This window comes from Oncorhynchus clarkii, chromosome 18 (assembly GCF_045791955.1).
Source record: "Oncorhynchus clarkii lewisi isolate Uvic-CL-2024 chromosome 18, UVic_Ocla_1.0, whole genome shotgun sequence".
NCBI lineage: Eukaryota > Metazoa > Chordata > Actinopteri > Salmoniformes > Salmonidae > Oncorhynchus > Oncorhynchus clarkii.
Window position 1 is genome coordinate 64,626,346 of NC_092164.1, and position 22,864 is coordinate 64,649,209.

General features: G+C 44.6%; 2 protein-coding genes across 5 annotated transcripts in view; both read left to right on the forward strand.

Moving 5' to 3' along the window:
- Positions 1-1,782, forward strand: part of LOC139373851 (valyl-tRNA synthetase 2, mitochondrial) — a 41,342-nt gene extending 39,560 nt beyond the window's left edge. For both annotated transcript variants that reach the window (XM_071114935.1, XM_071114934.1), the window contains exon 30: positions 763-1,782. In XM_071114935.1, the coding sequence (XP_070971036.1) occupies positions 763-852 (90 nt within the window). In that variant the 3' untranslated portion in view covers positions 853-1,782. The remainder of the gene's footprint in view (positions 1-762) is intronic.
- Positions 1,783-4,275: 2,493 nt separating this feature from the next.
- LOC139373853 (alpha-1,3-mannosyl-glycoprotein 2-beta-N-acetylglucosaminyltransferase b) lies at positions 4,276-22,053 on the forward strand. 3 transcript variants are annotated; one of them, XR_011627618.1, is made up of 4 exons: positions 4,279-4,656; positions 8,918-10,210; positions 20,212-21,667; positions 21,720-22,053. XR_011627618.1 is itself a non-coding variant. In XM_071114938.1 (4 exons), the coding sequence occupies exons 3-4, from the start codon at positions 9,344-9,346 to the stop codon at positions 20,911-20,913; spliced, it is 1,569 nt and encodes a 522-aa protein (XP_070971039.1). In that variant the 5' UTR covers positions 4,325-4,661; positions 5,328-5,497; positions 8,918-9,343; the 3' UTR covers positions 20,914-22,053. The 3 variants fall into 3 exon arrangements, 2 of the variants coding, with proteins under 2 accessions (XP_070971038.1, XP_070971039.1); XM_071114938.1 differs by adding an exon at positions 5,328-5,497 and having other exon boundaries at positions 4,325-4,661; positions 20,212-22,053; XM_071114937.1 differs by having other exon boundaries at positions 4,276-4,656; positions 20,212-22,053.
- Positions 22,054-22,864: the final 811 nt, after the last annotated feature.

Genomic DNA, 22,864 nt, shown 5'->3' on the forward strand with positions numbered 1-22,864 from the left:
TTTATTTAACCAGGTAGGAAAGTTGAGAACAAGTTCTCATTTACAAATTGCGACCTGGCCAAGATAAAGCAAAGCAGTTCGACACAGACAACGACACAGAGTTACACATGGAGTAAAACAAACATACAGTCAATAATACAGTATAAACAAGTCTATATACAATGTGAGCAAATGAGGTGAGATAATGGAGGTAAAGGCAAAAAAAGGCCATGGTGGCAAAGTAAATACAATATAGCAAGTAAAACACTGGAATGGTTGATTTGCACTGGAAGAATGTGCAAAGTAGAAATAGAAATGATGAGGTGACGGACCTCTCAATATTAAATAGATTTACCATTTTAATTCAGGCATGGAAATCACGAGTTCGGTAGCTGAGCAACACATTTTTAGTATGCGTAGTATTGGGACATTAGATAGTCCAGTATTTGCATACCATAGAAAAAAAAACACGTGCACGATCTCACAATAACAACCTTTGTATTTGTCACGTGAGCAAACTTGCTTTCATCCTGTGATCAAATGTTGTTGATGTAAGCTGGAGCAAAATGGCCGACATACCAGCACGTCTACTGTTTACATCCAAAATGGCATCCTATTACCTCATAAGGCTCTGGTCAAAAGTAGTGCACTATATAGGAAATAGGGTGCCATTTGGGACATAAAACCATTGATGAAGATGTTCTTGAAAGAGACTTTGCTTTTGTATTTCTGTTAAATGATCTGCCTTCATTCCCTCCTCCACAATGGAATGTATCTGTTTAGATCTCAGCCTTGGAGCAGGAGCTGAGGAACATTGAGGAGCAGCTGTCAGCACTACAGGGACCTCCAAAACACAACTCTGGTCAAAAGTAGTGTACTATGTAGGGTTTTTCACTAGTTCCCACAGTCAAAGTTAAATAAATAAAAAAATGCACATTTTTGTTTTCATTCATTTTTTAAGTTGGGGTTAGCCAATTTATTTTAAATTGGGGTTAGGAATAAGGTTAGCAGTGTGATTAGGTTTAAAATCAGATTTTAAGAAGAGACATTTTAGAACTAGGCGGGGTTAACTAGTGATGACCACTGTCAGGAATAGGACCCTGGTCTAAAGTAGTGCACAACGTAGGGAATAGGGTGCCATTTGAAACACAATCACAGTGAGAGGGGACCTCCCTCTACATGGACAACTTGACTGTCTACAGTGTCTGTCTGCAGGGATTCAACTCTGGATCGGACATTGATTATATCAAACGTGGACTACCAGGTTTTCTGCCATTGAACACCAAGAACTGCACCGTACCCCTAACTACAGTGGTCACCCTACCCCTAACTACAGTGGTCACCCTACCCCTAACTACAGTGGTCACCCTACCCCTAACTACAGTGGTGACCCTACCCCTAACTACAGTGGTGACCCTTGCTTGGAGTCAAGCCATATAGGCATGAATGTAAAATAATACATTATTCAGATAATACCACTTGTCTGTCATCATAAAACAGCATACTCTATCCCAGGGTTCCCCAGCCGAATTTGGCCCGCTGGTGATTTTTTTGGGCCCCCCAGGTTCCAAGCAAAAGTGTTTTAAATGTTTGTTTTTTTTTTGTTTTTTTTTACATAAAAGGCTATAAAACACCAGAAAATCAGCTGCAAGTTATTTTAATTTTGGAAATGTTATCGTATACAAATGTAAGCAAAGGTTTGACATGATTGTTTTAGTCAAATATTACACAGAACAAAAAAAAATTATGCAACATGTAAAGTGTTGGTTTCATGAGCTGAAATAAAATATCCCTGAAATGTTCCATATGTACAGAAAGCTTATTTCTCTAGAATTTTGTGCACAAACTTGTTTACATCCCTGTTAGTGAGCATTTCTCCTTTGCCAAGATAATCCATCCATCTGACAGCTGTGGAATATCAAGAAGCTGATGAAACATTATGATCATTACACAGGTGCACCTTGTGCTGGGGACAATAACAGGCCACTCTAAAATGTGCAGTTTTGTCACAACACAATGCCACAGATGTCTCACATTTTGAGGGATCGTACAATTGGCATGCTGACTGCAGGAATGTCCACCAGAGCTGTTTCCAGAGAATGTAATGTTCCTTTCTCTACCAGAAGCCCCATCCAAAATCGTTTTAAAGAATTTGGCAGTACGTCCAACCAGCCTCACAACCACAGACCACGTGTAACCACGCCAGCCCAGGACCTCCACATCCGGCTTCTTGCAGGATCGTCTGAGACCAGCCACCCGGACAGCTGATGAAACTGTGGGTTTGCGCAACTGAACTTCCTAGTTCCGACTAGCATGTGAACGCGGGATCGCATGGCGTGGACGCGATTGGTCGACAGTCTGCTGGGAGGAGCGTTGTACGTTACTCCATACATTTTCCACTGGGATTCTTATCTCCTTTTCTAAAATCTCTGTCAAAGCTCCTTTGAATTCAATTAAATGCAAAGTGCTTTATTGACATGTGAAACATATGTTTACATTGCCAAAGCTGTATCTGTCTGTTTCCCGATTTCCACTAGTTGCACAGTCAAAATTTGACGTATAGTAAACATTCATGAAAACAAAAATGTGCCTTTTGGTCTTCATTTAAGGTTAGGGTAAGGCATAAGCTAGCAGTGTGGTGGAGGTTAGGTTATACTCCCCTTGTCTTAAGGGTAAACAATCCACCTTCACTAAACCCCTAAAATAAAGCAGCTTAAAATCACATATTAAGAAGATCAATAGTCGAAATGGGTGGGGTTTATGACTAGCAACTTAAAATATATATATATATATATACTATGGACAATTAAGCTAGGGGGTACAATAGCATATTACACAAGGACCTTAAGGGACATACATACACTTATAATTCTATTCTGTGGGCAGTTGTTGGCAACTCCGCTGAGTTTCTAAACTCAGAGGCACAACATCGCGAGACTTCCGGAAATGTTTGCGAAACAGGGTTTGAGAAGAGAACAATTCTTCCTTAGTTAATTTTCTCGAAATCTAAAAGGCATAACCTATAGATTCAAGCCAATGTCTTAAGTATTTTAACATGTTATTACTCCAACTTCGTTAAAGTGTCACACGTTTTAATTTTCGTCAAAAACAACTATCTCGAATGCGTGGCTTTGATTTGACGGCATGCACAGTTTCGGCCTGAGACGACCTTCAGACCCTGCTGTGTTTGTACGCATGAGCTCAGCTAGACAATTTCGCTATGGAATCCCAAAGTGTGATAGGCAGAAACTGCTTCTCCAATAGAAATCCCTCATCTTCGAACTGTACTGTCAAGAATTTGTATAACTAAACCAAGATGGATCACAGCTTGTCGTTTCCAAAGGGAACAGATGAGTCATAGTGGGCAGATCAAGCAAGGAGGTGGGCAGAGCTAGCGAGATCCAATTGTCCCGTTCTAGAAAATATCTGCATATTGCCATTAGGAAACACTTACTCCTGAAATTCGCGTGTGCAATATTTCAATTCGACTTTGAACTCCTAAACAACGCGCTTTTAAAAAACTTTGACAAAGGCGGAAGTTTACAAATCTTAGTCCACTATATGCATAACAAACTCTAGTTTGGGAAACAGAACTGTATTGAGATCAAATGTTTCATCGAAAAATTTGCAGAATGTAGGACAGAATCCAACTTCTCCGACTGGGCGCCAGTTGGCTTCCTCTCATTACCATATTTGGCAGTGAGTGGAAACGCCAAACGGATGCTTCATATTTATACATCCAGTGAAATCTGTCTCATTGTTCTGTGGTACTGTCTTTGGCCTACTTGCTTGCTGACCACAGTCACAACAGGGGGTGTATTCATTACGCCAATGACGTTACAAAACGTTCCGTCTGTTGCAAAATGTTCAAAGTGAAAACATTTTCCAACTATAAAAAGGTAGGTCTCTCCCCGTTTTACTTTCTTGCTGTTTGGTTCTTAAACGGTAAACGGTTTCCTTTGCAAGACGTAATGAATACACCCCAGATAGCAGAAAAATGGCCAATTTCGCCGGAGCGCCACCGCCCTTATGACGGTTGTCATGGCACTTTGTTGCTAGGGAAAATTGTACAGGGGACGAGGATGAAAGCGGAAGTTAGAAAGGATACAGCTTTTGTCAGATTAACGTCAAATTTGACTTTTCGCAGCAGGTTAGAATTTACGCGGCAGGTAAAGATAATTAAGGTAAGGAAAAGGGTTAGGGTTATGTAAAATTAAAAACAATAAGACACTTTTTCCGTTCATTTGACAAAAGCTGGATCCCTTCTAGCCATGACCAGGGGGCGTGGCCTTGCTTAACGAGTCAATCCGGAAGTAGTATGGAGCGTGTAAAATTCGGTGGTGTCAAATGAAAAATACCGTCAAGAGCCAGTGAAACACACAAACTGGCTTGGACGGATTGGTAGGAGAACAGTGGTGAAAAGGACGATGCATATCGCAAGTCTCGGTGAATTCCTATGTTGATAAATAAATCAATTGAACACATCTAGCTAAATGTCGGATCCAAGAAAGAGGGGAGGAAATGTGGACTGGACATGCAGTGAGGCACTGACACCGGTGGGCAAAACGGAGAGGAATTAAAGTGAGAGTGAAGCCGATCAACTGAAACCATTCTTCGACATCCAAACTGGCTTTCCAGATAGCAAGCAACACGTCCTACCGGGGCAAATTACAAAAGGTGAGGTGGAAATTGTACTCTTGCTTGGCTAACGTTAGCTGTCTGAAGCTAGCTCGATCAAGTTGACTTGATTTACCTAGCCGCGAGCTAGGTCGTTATGGAACAAGCTCGCTAACATTTGATTTATGAAAAGGTCAATTGCTTGCTTGGCTAGCTAGGATGTAAGCTAACTAACGTCATTGATATGGAGATCTTCAAGTATTGCAATTTCCAAACATTTAACTCAACTTGTGGTTGAAATGATGTGCAGACATTCAGTCTTGGTCATGCAACAAAATTATAAAATAGTTGTAAGTTGTTCACAACGTTTGTTATTCAAACTATTGTAGGCATTTTCTAATATTAATTGTTAATTTTGAAATTACGTTTGCCAAGTTTTTGCTGTGTAGTTGTCTCAAATGGCTCTTACAGGCAAACGATAGTCGAACTACAATGTAGCTAGCTGTCAAAACAATAGTAGTTAAGCGACACGGATACAGTTCAGTTGTCTTGACTGGCTTCAACTTGCTTTTCTTAAATACCGATGACCAGTTTTGTTTAGTAGATAACTCTTCTCCAAGACACATTTACTTTAATAACAAACCTGATTCCAGTAAGGCTAGTCTTTCTTTAGTTGAACTTCGACCTTCTTATTTTATAGTTTTAACCTACCAGGTACTTACACGTTTCAGTGAGGGAGGGAAGGGAGGTTGGCGTTTCAAATGGCTCTGTTCGTGACGGTGAGCAACAATCCCCCCCCCCCCCCCCCATTCCTCATTTTCTCCCACCCCCTTCGTTGTCCTTTAAAAACTGTCTGATGTGTTGAAAGAGATACTGGGAGAACTAGACAGCTCTGCTTCAGGTACCGTAGAACAATACTTTTCACACCCTTTGGCACCTCCTTTCAAACCTGACTTTCTCGTTTGGCTTTTGTGTAACTTGTCTCTTACAATGCTACCATAGATTGTCAAGTTATTACCCTCTCTCCCTCTTAACTGTCTAACCCACAAGTCTATGCTGTCTACTCATCTGTCCCCGAACCCCAAAACCTCTAGTGCAGTACCTCCTTTTTTCTCTTTTCGTTTTTCCCTAAACTGCTTAATTCCGTAGTTCACTCACCCTATAACTGTCTACGTGTTTAAAGCCATGTGTTTCTGATGTAATGTTAACATTGTGTGTGTGTGTTCTAGTGAGGATCAACTGGATTAGATTTACTGTAGCTCTTGGTGTCCCAGGGTGAGATGGGTAGATTAGCCTCTCCAACTCTGTTGAATTTGTTGTTTTTGAGCACCCAGGAAATGAGGCTCACCAATTACCTCAACGATATACATTTCCTGAAAGTCAAAAGTAAATATAGTCCTTTTTAGCCTAGCTTTTCAACCATGAACATATGGAGTACAGATTTTAAAGTTGGTGTAGGATTCAGTATCACATTACTCAACCAGACCAGGACATCTACTCTAAATTAGTTTGTACTTAGTCCGATTGCAATGCTTACAAGATTATTGTTATCACCTGTAACTGGTTTAGACACCTTGAAAGTCTCTTGTTAGGATATACAGTGTACTGTAGGGTAGCCCCCCACCCTACCCTGGACTCAATCGATCCCCTTATCCAAATCGATACCTTCTTCCCTATGTCTATCCGTCTGCTTAGATGCAATGTTTTCGGTAACTGTTGCGCGTCATTTCTACCCATGTCAAAACTTGGCGTAAAACCACGCCCACGGGTAACCTAGCAACAGTCAAAGCCGCGCTGATTGGTCAGAGTTCGGGACGTTCGCTGTGAGCGAGGGAACAACGCTCGAGATAAATTCCCCACGAACCGAGCGGTTTGTTATACCGGCCGCGGTTACCTGTTTCTTGGCCTCGTTTTGAATTAAGTTCAACTAAAAAGGTAACGTACCTCTCAAAACACTTTAGATAACTTAGTGTGGTTAGGTTGGCTGAAATTAATTTGGTATTTTATTTAACCTTTATTTAATCAGTCACTAAAATGCTACATAGTTTAATGCAACTTCATAACCAAATTCGGTAAAATGGCGAAGTATGGATGGCAATTTTTTTTCTGTTTTTGGTGGGGATTCCCTCTCTGGCGTTCTTCCTCCTTTACTTCTCACTCTGACCAATCAGCACGGATTTGAATGTTGCTAGGTTACCCGTGGGCGTGGTTTAGCACCAAGTTTGACGTGAATAGAAAAGGACAGCACCTGTTCCCTCATGTCTCTCTGTCTGCTATGGCGGCCTAGAAACAGTGGGTTAACTGCCTGTTCAAGGGCAGAACGACAGATGTATACCTTGTCAGCTTGGGGATTTGAACTTACAACCTTTAAGTTACTAGTCCAACGCTCTAACCACTAGGCTACCCTGCACGGGGGCTGAAAGGGGGGTGCCTAGTCAGTTGTACAACTGAAATGTGTCTTCCGCATTTAACCCAACCCCTCAATCAGAGTGGTGTAGGGGGCTGCCTTAATCGACATCCATGTCTTCGGCACCCGGGGAACAGTGCGTTAACTGCCTTGCTCAGGAGCAGAATGACAGATTATTACCTTGTCGGGGATTCGATCCAGCAACCTTTCAGTTACTGGCCCAATGCTCTAACCACTAGGGTCTTCCCCAAACTGTTGCCACAAAGTTTGAAGCTCAGAATCATCTAGAATCATTGTATGCTGTCGTGTTATTATTTCCCTTTGCTGGAACTAAGGGGCCCGAACCATGAAAAACCACCCCAGACCATTATTCTTCCTCCACTTAACTTTACAGTTGGTGTTCTGCATTCGGGCAGGTAGAGTTCTCCTGGCATCCGCCAAACCCAGATTAGTTTGTCGGACTGCTAGATCGTGATTCATCACTCCAGAGAACGCGTTTCCACTGCTCCAGTCCAATGGTGGCGAGCTTTACACCAATCCAGCTGACGCTTGGCATTGCGCATGCTTATCTTAGGCTTGTGTGTGTGGCTGGTTGGCCATGGGAAACCCATTTCATGACGCTCCCGACTGCTGACTTTTCTTCCAGAGGCAGTTTGGAATTCAGTAGTGAGTGTTGCTTCAGCAATCGGCAATCGGCATTCCCGTTCGGTTAGCTTGTGTGGCCTACCACTTCACAGCTGAGCCGTTGTTGCTCCTTCCTCTTCACAATAACAGCACTTACAGTTGACCGGTGCAGCTCTAGCAGGACAGCAATATGACAACTGTCCTGTTGGAAAGGTGGCATCCTATGACAGTGCCACATTGGCCTTACTGAATAGCTCAGTGACTTTCATTCTTCTGCCAGTGTTTGTCTATGGAGATTGCATGGCGGTGTGCTTGATTTTTATACACCTTCAGCCACACCCGTTTCTGAATCCACTTATTTGAGGGGTGTCCACATACTTGCGTGTGTATATGTCCATCCTATATATGAATTAGTGTGTGTGTTATCCCATGTTAAATTATTTGAAAAGGGATCCTCTGGTTACTGTTAATTAACAGGCTTTTCAAATCTCAATTGAATAGAAAAGGATGGTTTTAGCCTAGGTTTCTGGACATTAGGCTAACAGTTGGGTTCAACACCAAACGCCACGACGACAGTCTGCAGAAGTACTTCAGCTTGAATTTGTGCCGACAGGATGTCCTGTTCCCCTGTGATACTCGGCCCGACGGGATGTCCTGTCCCCCTGTGATACTCGGCCCGACGGGATGTCCTGTCCCCCTGTGATACTCGGCCCGACGGGATGTCCTGTCCCCCTGTGATACTCGGCCCGACGGGATGTCCTGTCCCCCTGTGATACTCGGCCCGACGGGATGTCCTGTCCCCCTGTGATACTCGGCCCGACGGGATGTCCTGTCCCCCTGTGATACTCGGGCCGACAGGATGTCCTGTCCCCCGACGGGTGCATAACATGGTTGATACGTTCAGCTGTACAGTGATCTTAAGAAGGGTAGTGAAAATGAAGCTGTTGCCGTACTCAACCTCACAGCGTGATTCATTAGCACAGCTTGATTACAGCTTGATTCATAGGCTCAACACACAAAATAGTTTTATGGTGACACCGGTGAGCGATGAGGCAACAGCCGCAAGATTCGTGGTTGGACCATCTCCTAATGAACAGTTTGGGTCTTGTTCTGATTCTGCTCAATGACAGTCAGCGATTTCTAGATGATAGAACTCCAGTAATAACCTAATCTGTCCAGAAATACACTCGTTTTAGTCTAGGAGGCACTAATGTCTTGGATCATATCGTGCTTGTTTGTTTCAGAAATGTACTGAATTGATGCTAACAGTTTCTCTGTCCTCTGTTTCAGGATGATGGCTGAGGGATAACGTCAAGGACTGTCAGCCCCTCCACCCCAACGTGACCCTGGTTCTCTTATCCAAACACCCCTTTCCCCCTGTTTTTCTCAATTTCCTCTTGCCCCAACTCACTCTCCTGTCCCACTGTTTCATGGAGGAGAGCCAAACCGATACAACAACACACTGGGTTAATACTCACGTCTCTGCAATAGAGGTTCTGGATCATTCTCCTGTCATGTTATCGATCAGACTCAATGATTGGATGAGCAGTAAGGATCACGTGATCAGACCACTGTTCTCTCCACCTCTATTGGACGTCTTCTCTTTCTCATCTTTGTGATTGATTTGGACCCTATTGGCTGTTGTCATTTCAACTCTGTCCCCCCTCCGCTGTTTTCTTTTCCTCACTGCAGTCTATCCTCTGATGTCATTGGGCCATGGTTCGCAAGAGAGGTTCCCTTATCTTGTGTGGAGCTTTCCTATTCGTCGCCTGCAATGGCTTGCTTCTCCTTTTCCTTTGGGGACGGCCTCCCATTGGTCGACTCGGGGAGGGGGGAGGGGCTGAGCCAGGGGGTAGGGAAGAGTGGGGAGTGGCCAAAAGAAAAGGGGGTGGGACTAATCTGGCTGGTGAGGTGATCCGATTGGCCGAGGAGGTAGAATCGGAACTCGAGACCCAGAAGGAACTTCTGAAGCAGATTCAGAGTCACAGGTCACTGTGGGAAAAGAGGAGAGGGATGGGAAGAAGACAGACGGATGGAGGGAAGGTAGAAAATAAGGAGGAACACAAACCGCCGCCACAGTTGCCTCCAGTACCTCCAAAGGACGATTCAGAGAACAAGGACTCAAGTCAAGAAAAAAATAAACAGGAATTTATTGTTGCAGCAGTCCCAGACCTTAAAGTAGACACACAACCGGACAATGACATAAAAGAACTGAACTACACCAAATTGGAAGTAACTGTCACCAGCCCACAAGTTGTCATTCCCATATTGGTTATTGCTTGTGACAGGGTGACCGTGAAAAGGAGTCTTGACAAATTGATCCAATACCGCCCCTCTGCAGAGCTCTATCCAATCATAGTTAGCCAGGACTGCGGCCATGCTGAGACGGCCCGTGTGATTGGCTCATATGGCAGTCAGGTGACCCACATTAGCCAACCAGACCACTCGGACATCCGGGTACGGCCGGAGCACAGGAAGTTCCAGGGTTACTATAAGATTGCCAGACACTACCGCTGGGCCCTCAACCAGGTGTTCGACACACTCTCTCACTCCACCGTGGTGATCGTGGAAGATGACTTGGAGGTAAGTGAACAGTAACTGAAATCTATACACCACTTGTCTGCATGCACTGTAATTGAGGAATGGATTTAAAGTGCAGCTAGCTAGTAATAGAAGTATCTAGTAGCCTTGCATGAGCTTGTCTTTCTCCTGTTTTCTGGAGCATGAAACACCTTGATGTACAGTACACCCCCTGGACAGAACACTAGTGTATCGCAGGGCATTGGGTCCCATTTTTACAACAGAACACTAGTGTATCGCAGGGCATTGGGTCCCTTTTTTACAACAGAACACTAGTGTATCGCAGGGCATTGGGTCCCTTTTTTACAACAGAACACTAGTGTATCGCAGGGCATTGGGTCCCTTTTTTACAACAGAACACTAGTGTATCGCAGGGCATTGGGTCCCATTTTTACAACAGAACACTAGTGTATCGCAGGGCATTGGGTCCCTTTTTTACAACAGAACACTAGTGTATCGCAGGGCATTGGGTCCCATTTTTACAACAGAACACTAGTGTATCGCAGGGCATTGGGTCCCATTTTTACAACAGAACACTAGTGTATCGCAGGGCATTGGGTCCCATTTTTACAACAGAACACTAGTGTATCGCAGGGCATTGGGTCCCTTTTTTACAACAGAACACTAGTGTATCGCAGGGCATTGGGTCCCATTTTTACAACAGAACACTAGTGTATCGCAGGGCATTGGGTCCCATTTTTACAACAGAACACTAGTGTATCGCAGGGCATTGGGTCCCATTTTTACAACAGAACACTAGTGTATCGCAGGGCATTGGGTCCCATTTTTACAACAGAACACTAGTGTATCGCAGGGCATTGGGTCCCATTTTTACAACAGAACACTAGTGTATCGCAGGGCATTGGGTCCCATTTTTACAACAGAACACTAGTGTATCGCAGGGCATTGGGTCCCATTTTTACAACAGAACACTAGTGTATCGCAGGGCATTGGGTCCCATTTTTACAACAGAACACTAGTGTATCGCAGGGCATTGGGTCCCATTTTTACAACAGAACACTAGTGTATCGCAGGGCATTGGGTCCCATTTTTACAACAGAACACTAGTGTATCGCAGGGCATTGGGTCCCATTTTTTTTTTTTTTTTTACAACCTTTTGGTATGACTCGGCTGGGAATCGAACTCCCAACCTCCGGTGCGGACACTCTAACCACAAAGCCTGTTGGTCAGTTTAGTATTCGTATAAAGCAGCACTAGATTCATCAACGAGGCCTAAGTGATGAACCCACTGCTGTATTTTAGTTGCACTGCCAACATCCAGCCCTGGTGTTATTCCCAGAACCGTCATTTCTTTAGGGGAACGACGACCCTGTGGCCTACAACCAAAACACGAAGTGCTCCGTTTGCAGCACTGAGCTTTAACACCCCCCCCACCCCGCCCGCAACGGGCAGAATATGCCTTCTATCTGCCTGCGCAGCACATTCCATAGGGTTATATGGGAAAGTATTTAATTCCATCTGGCTCACATTGACATTTGGGATAATAATAATAATGATGATAAAAGTTGATCCTAATATGTCCCTCATTTGCACAGCACTTTCATTGGGATAACCTAAAACATAGCTTTTGCATTAAACATTTCGTAACATTTCTTTTTATGGCCTCTCACCACTAGTTTATTGGTCTAGGGCAATGCCATCGTGGGTATGCCAAATAAAAATGTGATTAAAATATTTAAAAAAAATAAATACAAACAGTACATTTTATATTTTCCCACGGGGGCTATACATCTTTGAGGTTTTTTTCCCTCTCCTGAGTAGCCTCGTTTCACTGCCAAAAATAAAATTCAACCATCTAGTGTTGAGCGAAATAACAACACAATGTCAAATACAGGTAGACTAGTCAAATAATGAACATCCAATCACATTAACCGTTTCTCATCCAATCACATTAACCGTTTCTCATCCAATCACATTGACCGTTTCTCATCCAATCACATTGACCGTTTCTCATCCAATCACATTGACCGTTTCTCATCCAATCACATTGACCGTTACTCATCCAATCACACTGACCGTTACTCATCCAATCACACTGACCGTTACTCATCCAATCACACTAACCGTTACTCTCTCACAGGAAACCTTCAGTCTTATCACGTTTTGTTCCTAAAATGTCTGCACATTTTGAAAAATAAGCCACAGGAGTTTTTTGAGCGAGAATAAAGACAACTTTCGAGTAGCAAGACATGTATAAAAGCAACAGATGCCATTAATAAGAAGGGGCTAGAAGCGTATTATATCGTGAGCTACCGAGTGGCTAGGACAGGCAAGCCCCATACTATTGTGGAGGACTTAATCCTTCCTGCTGTCACGGATATGGCTGGGACAATGCTGGGGGAAAAGGCCCCCCAAAAACTATACAATGACTTCATCAAACAACACTGTTTCACAACATATCAGTGACATGGCAGGAGATGTGTGCGAAGCAGTAATTCTTTCAAAACAAGTCAGTGAATTATATGAGTTCCAGCTGGATGAGTCAACATGCGTGGCGGGCCTGGCACAGCTCCTGGTATATGTCTGTTACAGCTGGATGAGACAACAGACGTGGTGGGCCTGGCACAGCTCCTGGTATATGTCTGTTACAGCTGGATGAGACAACAGACGTGGCGGGCCTGGCACAGCTCCTGGTATATGTCTGTTACAGCTGGATGAGACAACAGACGTGGTGGGCCTGGCACAGCTCCTGGTATATGTCTGTTACAGCTGGATGAGTCAACAGACGTGGTGGGCCTGGCACAGCTCCTGGTATATGTCTGTTACAGCTGGATGAGTCAACAGACGTGGCGGGCCTGGCACAGCTCCTGGTATATGTCTGTTACAGCTGGATGAGACAACAGACGTGGCGGGCCTGGCACAGCTCCTGGTATATGTCTGTTACAGCTGGATGAGTCAACAGACGTGGTGGGCCTGGCACAGCTCCTGGTATATGTCTGTTACAGCTGGATGAGACAACAGACGTGGTGGGCCTGGCACAGCTCCTGGTTTATGTCTGTTACAGCTGGATGAGTCAACATGCGTGGCGGGCCTGGCACAGCTCCTGGTATATGTCTGTTACAGCTGGATGAGTCAACATGCGTGGCGGGCCTGGCACAGCTCCTGGTATATGTCTGTTACAGCTGGATGAGTCAACAGACATGGTGGGCCTGGCACAGCTCCTGGTATATGTCTGTTACAGCTGGATGAGTCAACAGACGTGGTGGGCCTGGCACAGCTCCTGGTATATGTCTGTTACAGCTGGATGAGTCAACAGACGTGGCGGGCCTGGCACAGCTCCTGGTATATGTCTGTTACAGCTGGATGAGTCAACAGACGTGGCGGGCCTGGCACAGCTCCTGGTATATGTCTGTTACAGCTGGATGAGTCAACAGACGTGGTGGGCCTGGCACAGCTCCTGGTATATGTCTGTTACAGCTGGATGAGTCAACAGACGTGGTGGGCCTGGCACAGCTCCTGGTATATGTCTGTTACAGCTGGATGAGTCAACATGCGTGGCGGGCCTGGCACAGCTCCTGGTATATGTCTGTTATAGCTGGATGAGTCAACATGCGTGGCGGGCCTGGCACAGCTCCTGGTATATGTCCGTTACGTTTATGGGTGGTCAATTTAAGGAAGACATTTCTCTTCTGGAAACCAGGACAGGATATTTTAAAGTACTAGACAGCTTTGTGACATCAAATGGACTTTGGTGGTCAAGATGTGTCGGTATCTGTACTGATGGCGCAAAAGCCATGACAGAGAGACATGGTGGAGTGGTAACGCGCATGCCAGCAGTTGCTCCCGACTCCACTTGGGAGTCGGGAGCAGCATCCACCGAGAGGCTCTTGCTGCCAAAGGAAAACCTGACCGCTTGAAAGATGTTTTGGACACTACAGTGAAAACAAATTAACTCGTGTGTATTCTGCACTATGCAATGATTTTTAATTTATTTTACCTTTATTTAACTAGGCAAGTCAGTTAAGAAAAATTTCTTATTTTCAATGACGGCCTAGGAACAGTGGGTTAACTGCCTGTTCAGGGGCAGAACGACAGATTTGTACCTTGTCAGCTCGGGGGTTTGAACATGCAACCTATGCAACCAATGCAAAGTATTGACTTTTATTGGGGGGGGTGAATAGTTTTGCACGCTCAAGTTCTGTGTTTTGTCTTTTTTCTTGTCTGTTTCACAATGAAAAATATGCTCCATCTTCAAAGTGCAAGTTGTGTAAATCAAATGATACAAACCCCCCAAAAATCTATTTTAATTCCAGGTTGTAAGGCAACAAAATAGGAAAAATGCCAAGGGGGGTGAATCCTTTCGCAAGTCACTGTAAGAGCTCTTTGTCACTTCCAACGAGCCGGGTTGTGACAAACTCACTCATTCTTATGTTTCTTACACTAAATGTGTCATAGTGTTTGGCAGGCTTACAATGATGGCAAAAAAACAACATTTGAGAGTGCGCTGACCCTGGTGCTAGAGGGGGTACGCAGCTGGAGGTTGAATGTTTGAAGGGGTACGGGACTATAAAAAGTTTGGGAACCACTGGTCTAGGGTAAGGACTAGTCTATTGGTCTAGGGTAAGGACTGGTCTAGGGTAAGGACTGGTCTATTGGTCTAGGGTAAGGACTGGTCTATTGGTCTAGGGTAAGGATTGGTCTAGGGTAAGGACTGGTCTAGGGTAAGGACTGGTCTAGGGTAAGGACTGGTCTAGGGTAAGGACTAGTCTAGGGTAAGGACTAGTCTAGGGTAAGGACTAGGGTAAGGACTAGTCTATTGGTCTAGGGTAAGGACTGGTCTAGGGTAAGGACTGGTCTATTGGTCTAGGGTAAGGACTGGTCTATTGGTCTAGGGTAAGGACTGGTCTATTGGTCTAGGGTAAGGACTGGTCTATTGGTCTAGGGTAAGGATTGGTCTAGGGTAAGGACTGGTCTATTGGTCTAGGGTAAGGACTGGTCTATTGGTCTAGGGTAAGGACTAGTCTATTGGTCTAGGGTAAGGACTGGTCTATTGGTCTAGGGTAAGGATTGGTCTAGGGTAAGGACTGGTCTATTGGTCTAGGGTAAGGACTGGTCTATTGGTCTAGGGTAAGGACTAGTCTATTGGTCTAGGGTAAGGACTGGTCTAGGGTAAGGACTGGGTTAGGGTAAGGACTGGTCTAGGGTAAGGACTGGTCTAGGGTAAGGACTGGTCTAGGGTAAGGACTGGTCTAGGGTAAGGACTGGTCTAGGGTAAGGACTGGTCTAGGGTAAGGACTAGTCTAGGGTAAGGACTAGTCTAGGGTAAGGACTAGTCTAGGGTAAGGACTAGTCTAGGGTAAGGACTAGTCTAGGGTAAGGACTAGTCTAGGGTAAGGACTGGTCTAGGGTAAGGACTGGTCTAGGGTAAGGACTGGTCTAGGGTAAGGACTGGTCTAGGGTAAGGACTGGTCTAGGGTAAGGACTGGTCTATTGGTCTAGGGTAAGGACTGGTCTATGGTAAGGACTGGTCTATTGGTCTAGGGCAGGGGTGTCAAAGTCAAATGGACGGAGGGCCAAATAAAAAAATCAGCTACAAGACGAGGGCCGGACTGTTCGAATGTTCATTGAAAAATTTTTAAATGACGCATATAGTCTAGTGAACCTAATTGAACCTACTGAAAACCTAACAAATATATTACAATATGATCAGATAAATAAAGCAATATTTTCTTATGGCTCTGTCAGTAATCTTTAATTTTCAACAGACACAAAAGACAAATTTCCTTTATATAAATATCCCCATAACATGAACATTAAATGAAAGAAACCGGTATTCAAGGCACCATCAGTAGACTATATTTTCTATTTTAGCAAAAGTGGGCTAAATTTACTTCAAAGAAAAAACAATAATAGCAATTTTCTATCATCCACTCAACTGAAATATTTTTAAAATATAATTGGATTGAAATACAAAAAAATAAAGTGCAAAAATCTATTAATCAAAAACAACACTTTGTTTAAGGAGAAGTAACATGCAGTGAAAACAAATATTAAATTTTAACTTTTAAACTTGAACTGAGTAAAAACTCTAAATATGTGATTGCACAGTAATGTTCACTTGTTTGAGGTTGAGGGTGATACTTGGTGGTGTCCCATCTTTTCCACAAGTTCATCAATGTTCGGGGTAAGGCTCTGAGCTGAAGAAATCCTCAGAATTGAGTGGAGGTGTTCAGCAGTAAGTCGACTTCTGTGTGATGTTTTGTTCAGGTTCATCAAAGAAAACAGTTGTTCACACAGGTATGTGCTGCCAAACATAGACAACGTTTGAGCAGCCTGGATGCGCAGCTGGGGCATTGTGCCGGGGAGGAAACGGGCGAACTCCGCAGCACCCACTGCCGCATATTTTGCCCTCAGTGCATCATTGCATTGGAGGTCAATCAACTCCATTTGGAGGTTTGGTGGTGAGCTTTCCACGTCAACAGCAAATGGGTTACCGAGCAGTTCCAACCTGCTTTTTTGTGCTTCAAAGTCAGCAAATCGGCGTCGAAAGTCAGCGGCAAGCATACCTATTTTATCAGCCAACTGTGTGCTCGGGAACGCACTGGTAGAGAGCTTCTCTTTCATGGTCTGGCAGCTGGGAAAGTGGCTCAAATTTTCTTTCCGCATCTGCGTCTCCCACAGAGTCAGTTTGGTTTTAAATGCCTTCACTGTACTGTACATATCAGAGATGACACGATCCCGACCCTGCAGCTGCAAGTTTATTGCATTCAGATGACTCGTAATGTCACACAGAATAGCCATTTCACACAGAAACATTTCGTCTCGGAGTTGTGTTGTGTCTTTCCCTTTGCTGTCCAAGAACAGACAAATCTCCTCACGAAGCTCGAAACATCTTTGAAGCACCTTTCCCTGGCTTAGCCATCGCACCTCTGTGTGATAAGGCAAATCACCATGCTCCGTTTCTAACTCCGTCAGAAATGCCTTGAACTGGCGGTGATTCAAACCTTTGGCTCTGATAAAGTTAACTGTGCGCGTGATGATGCTCATTACATGCTCCATTTTCAAGGCTTTACCGCACAACGCTTCCTGGTGTATGATACAATGATAAGCTGTCAGCTCACCTGTCGCGTTTTCCTCTTGCATCTTTTCCCGTATCTTCGCCACCAGTCCGCTCCTGTGTCCACACATCGCAGGTGCTCCGTCGGTTGTCAAACCCACGAGTTTTTCCCAAGGCAGCTCCATCTCATTTACACATCTTGACACCTCTTCATACAAATCATGCCCCGTAGTTGTGCCATGCATAGGACGTAAAGCCAAAAACTCCTCTGTCACGCTTAGGTTGGAGTCCACTCCGCGGATGAAAATTGACAACTGGGCAATGTCAGAAATGTCGGTGCTCTCATCCACAGCCAAGGAATATGCAATAAAATCTTTTCCCTTTTTCACAAGCTGCTCTTTTAGATTGATGGACAACTGGTCTACTCTCTCGGCAATGGTGTTTCTGCTCAGACTCACATTTAAAAAGAGTTGCCTTTTTTCTGGGCAAACTTCGTCACAAACTTTAATCATGCAGTTTTTGATGAAATCCCCCTCCGTAAATGGCCGGGCTGATTTAGCGATCTCTTCTGCCAAAATAAAACTGGCCTTGACAGCAGCCTGGCCTTGTGATTTGGCTTTTTTGAACAGAGCCTGTCGAGATTTGAGGCCTCGTTTTAATTCCTCTGCCTTTTGTAGCCTTTGTTCCATGTCCATATTCTTGTTTTTGTCCGCGTGTTTCGTTTCATAATGTCGTCTCAGATTATACTCTTTCAGTACCGCCACACTTTCTCCACACAGAAGACACACAGGTTTTCCAGCTACCTTCGTGAACATATACTCCGACTCCCACCTTGTTTGAAACCCCCGGTTCTCAGTATCCACCTTCCGTTTTGCCATTTTTGATGGGTATCTGAAAGTTAATTTTACTGTGATGCTGACGACTGCTGTGCCAATAAATATTGAAATGAAGCAGCCTACTGCTCGGTGCGTCACCTTTGCATTGTGGGAAATGTAGTATTGGTGCGTGTAAAAGATCTGCGGGCTGCCGGCTTGCTGCGGGCCGGTTCTAATAATAAATCAAGATCATCCCAGGGGCCGTAAAAAACCTTCTTGCGGGCCGGATGTGGCCCGCGGGCCTTGACTCTGACATATGTGGTCTAGGGTAAGGACTAGTCTAGGGTAAGGACTAGTCTAGGGTAAGGACTAGTCTAGGGTAAGGACTAGTCTAGGGTAAGGACTAGTCTAGGGTAAGGACTAGTCTAGGGTAAGGACTAGTCTAGGGTAAGGACTAGTCTAGGGTAAGGACTAGTCTAGGGTAAGGACTAGTCTAGGGTAAGGACTAGTCTAGGGTAAGGACTAGTCTAGGGTAAGGACTAGTCTAGGGTAAGGACTAGTCTAGGGTAAGGACTAGTCTAGGGTAAGGACTAGTCTAGGGTAAGGACTAGTCTAGGGTAAGGACTAGTCTAGGGTAAGGACTAGTCTAGGGTATGGACTAGTCTAGGGTATGGACTAGTCTATTGGTCTAGGGTAAGGACTAGTCTATTGGTCTAGGGTAAGGACTAGTCTATTGGTCTAGGGTAAGGACTAGGGTAAGTACTAGGGTAATTACTAGTCTAGTGTGACCAGTGGTTAGCCACAGTAGGCTCTGTTCTGTTTCGGCCCAGTAAAGCCCATCATTAAGGGCCCTCTATAAACATCTGTGGATCATTTTAGCTGGCGCTTTTATCCAAAACTACTTAGTCAAGCATGAATACATTGTTTGTATGGCTGGCCTTAGTGGGAATCGAACCCACAATCCTGGCCGTTTAGATCACTGAACTGACCTCAAGCCAATAGATGAATCATGATGAACCAAGATGGGCAGAGAGGACAGAGAAGGGTGCACAGTAGGGACGGAGCGAGTGGACATTTGTAATCCTGGTTTGCGTTCCCTGACGAGCAGATTTTTGAACTGATTTAGTGGATTAACCACGTTGACACCCGGCAGAGTGGGGTGTGAAGACAGACCCCTCCATCCTGCCCCACTCATCCCCCATTTAATTCAGACCAGGGTTGTGTTCCCAAATGGCATCCTATATACTGCAGCCCTATCTTTTAAACAGGACCCATAGGGCTCTAGTCAAAAATAGTGCACTATATAGTGGGATAATGTTCTATTTGAGACGCTAGTCAAATGAAACTGCCAGCTGGCTGAACAAATGGTCTGGAAACGAACCGCATCGGCAGAATTCGTCACGAGAGATACAGGAAATGACCAAATCAACAGAGTTGTTACCATAAAAGGGGGGGATACCTAGTCAGTTGTACAACTGAAATGTCTTCTTTTAATCCAACCCCTCTGACTCAGAGAGGTGCGGGGGGGGGGGGGGGGGGCTGCCTTAATCAACATCCACGTCTTCAGCGCTAGGGGACACGAGTCACCAGTTAAAAGCTTCTAGGCTAAACTTTGCTCCCTTAAATCAAACATTGAGAAACCGAGGGGGGAAAATGTACTGGGAACTGTGTCCACTTATGTAACTGTTCCCTGCAGTTGCTTTTCTACATATTGTGACCACCAACCCGAACACACATTTATCATGTTTGCTTCGGTTAGTCATTTCATGTTGACATACTATTGGCATTGTATTAATTGAACTTTGAACTTCTCATTCATTGAAGCTCCTATTGGTTGTTTATCAAGTTCCTGTCCTTTTGGTTGTCATTAGGCTTGTATTGCATGGATTCATACCGCAGATGCCGTTTTCACAGCCAGTCGATTGTTGACGAGCAGAAACCAACGTGTTTGGTAGTGTTGGTTATCGTTTGGCATTACAATGAGTGACGCATAGTTGACACGATAGCACGAAACAGATCTGGGATCAGATTAGAGCTTTCATAATTACGAATAGTGGTGCAGGATATTTACTGAGTAATTCCTTTTTTATAACTGGAAGGAAAAACGTACTAAGACAAGTTATCCTGCTGTAAAACAGATGACTTATCCAAAGCTTCTCTGTCCCGTCCAGGTGGCCCCGGACTTCTTTGAGTACTTCCGCGCCCTGCACCCCATCTTGACCTCTGACCCCACCCTGTGGTGTGTGTCTGCCTGGAACGACAACGGCCGGGAGGGACTGGTGGACCCTGGGAAGGCTGACCTCCTCTACAGGACCGACTTCTTCCCGGGGCTGGGCTGGATGCTGCTGAAGGACGTCTGGGCAGAACTAGAACCCAAGTGGCCCACGGCCTTCTGGGACGACTGGATGCGTCACCCCGAGCAGCGTAAAGAGCGCTCCTGCATCCGCCCGGAGATCTCCAGAACTATGACCTTCGGACGCAAGGGTGTCAGCTTGGGTCAGTTCTTTGACCAGTATCTGCGTTATATTAAACTCAACACTGACTTTGTGCCTTTCACCAAACATGATCTGTCTTACTTGATGAAGGAGAACTTTGACGTGAACTTTGTGAAGGAGGTTTACAGCGCCCCTCTAGTTAAAATAGAAGAGCTACAACAAGGGGGAGGTTTGAAGGAAATGGGTCCATACCGGGTGCAATATTCCAGCCGGGAGAGTTTTAAAGTCATGGCTCGTAACTTAGGGGTTATGGATGACTTGAAATCGGGGGTTCCCCGTGCAGGGTACAGGGGCGTGGTCAGCTTCCTGTCCCGTGGACGACGGGTCTTCTTGACCCCACCTGAAGGATGGACAAAGTACGACGTCAGTTGGAGCTGAGCGGTTCGGACAGAACGTAGTGTGAATGGTATCGAAGACCGACTTGAGAAACGACCTCTCAAACCAAAGAAAAACAAGGTCACATGAAGAAACGGGAGCTAAACCAAACAGACAGGCTTGGCGGGTGAAGGGATTTGACATGTGGTAGAAGTAGTTTGGGTAATGGACAGGAGGAGTAAGGCACTCCTTGTTTTATGAGTGAACCTGAATGCAGTGTAACACAGGGCACAGCCAAGGAGTGAAACCACAAAGTCTCTCACAGAAAGTAAGAAATAATTTAGTGCTTGGTTGTTCTCCTGCTAGAGCTTATCTAGGAAAGGTTTACTGTTCAACACAATGTCTTAAACTGACTCTAAAGTTCTGGACAACCACAAGTTTGATTACATTGATTGATTGGGAGGGCTCAGAGATTAGCTTTTTGTCTTGTTCCCCGTGTCACCAGGTCTTTAAAGGAGAGGCCAAACCCCTCTCTGGTCACATCCCAAATCGCACCCTTTCCCCTATTTAGTGCACTACTGTTGACCAGGGCCCATAGGGAATAGGGTGCAATTTGGTACAGTCTACATTCTACTTTAAAATAACTTGCAGTATTCTACTCACTCAAAGTGAATGAATGAGGTCAAAATATTAGCTAGACTGGTATTAATTGAGTATTATAAATATGATTGTCAAATTTGGTTTATTCATTTAATGTTTTTTTTGTGGGGAGGGGAAAGGCTATTTTGGGAAATTTTATTTAGCTATCTCGTAAATGGTTTATAAAGAGATTCTTCAGATAGTCAGAGGTTCATACATTTGCCATGCAGCGCACCAATTTAACACATTGTATGTGACATTCTGTTGATGTTGGGTTTATCCCAAACGGTACCTCATTCCCTACAAAGGGAAGAGGGCCATTTGGGACGCAGATGCTGACTATACTTGAGCCCTTTCCAAACGGTGGTATTCTACAGTTAGGTTTGTTGAAAAACCAATGATTATGATTGTTTTTCTTCATTTACATGATGGGTGATACATTTATGTACTGTATTTAGTTCTGGGGTGATTGATTCATATGTCCTTATGGTGGAGAAAAAAAAAACACTGCCTGATGTGTTAATAACTTTAATACGTTGCAAATAAAACTGACTATTTTGATATTTGTCAGCAGTTTTCCAGACTAGTGACCGAACGGATCTTGTGTCTTATTGTTCTTGGTCCTTTTTTTTTCTTCCCCACAATCTTTTCCCACTTGTGCCTGTAACCTCTGTGTCCCAAATGGCACCCTATTCCCTATATAGGGCACTACTTTAGACCGGAACCCTATTCCCTATATAGTGCACTACTTTAGACCAGAGCCCTATGGAACCATATTCCCTATATATAGTGCACTACTTTAGACCAGAGCCCTATGGAACCCTATTCCCTATATATAGTGCACTACCTTAGACCAGAGCCCTATGGAACCCTATTCCCTATATATAGTGCACTACCTTAGACCAGAGCCCTATGGAACCCTATTCCCTATATAGGGCACTACTTTAGACCAGAACCCTATTCCCTATATAGTGCACTACTTTAGACCAGAGCCCTATGGAACCCTATTCCCTATATAGAGCACTACTTTAGACCAGAGCCCTATGGAACCCTATTCCCTATATATAGTGCACTACCTTAGACCAGAGCCCTATGGAACCCTATTCCCTATATATAGTGCACTACTTTAGACCAGAGCCCTATGGAACCCTATTCCCTATATATAGTGCACTACTTTAGACCAGAACCATATTCCCTATATAATGCACTACTTTAGACCAGAGCCCTATGGAACCCGATTCCCTATATATAGTGCACTACCTTAGACCAGAGCCCTATGGGCTATATAGGGTGTCATTTGGAACGTAACCCAGGCACGGTTATCCCTCCCCACTTCCTTTTCCAGTACACTCTTTATCCTGTTGACTTCCTGCCC

Bases quoted from the DNA above. Each gene is read 5' to 3' on its own strand.
- LOC139373853 (XM_071114937.1), top strand. From the start codon at position 9,344: ATGGTTCGCAAGAGAGGTTCCCTTATCTTGTGTGGAGCTTTCCTATTC. The intron at 10,211-20,211 runs GTAAGTGAACAG...TGTCCCGTCCAG, and splicing joins TCGTGGAAGATGACTTGGAG to GTGGCCCCGGACTTCTTTGA.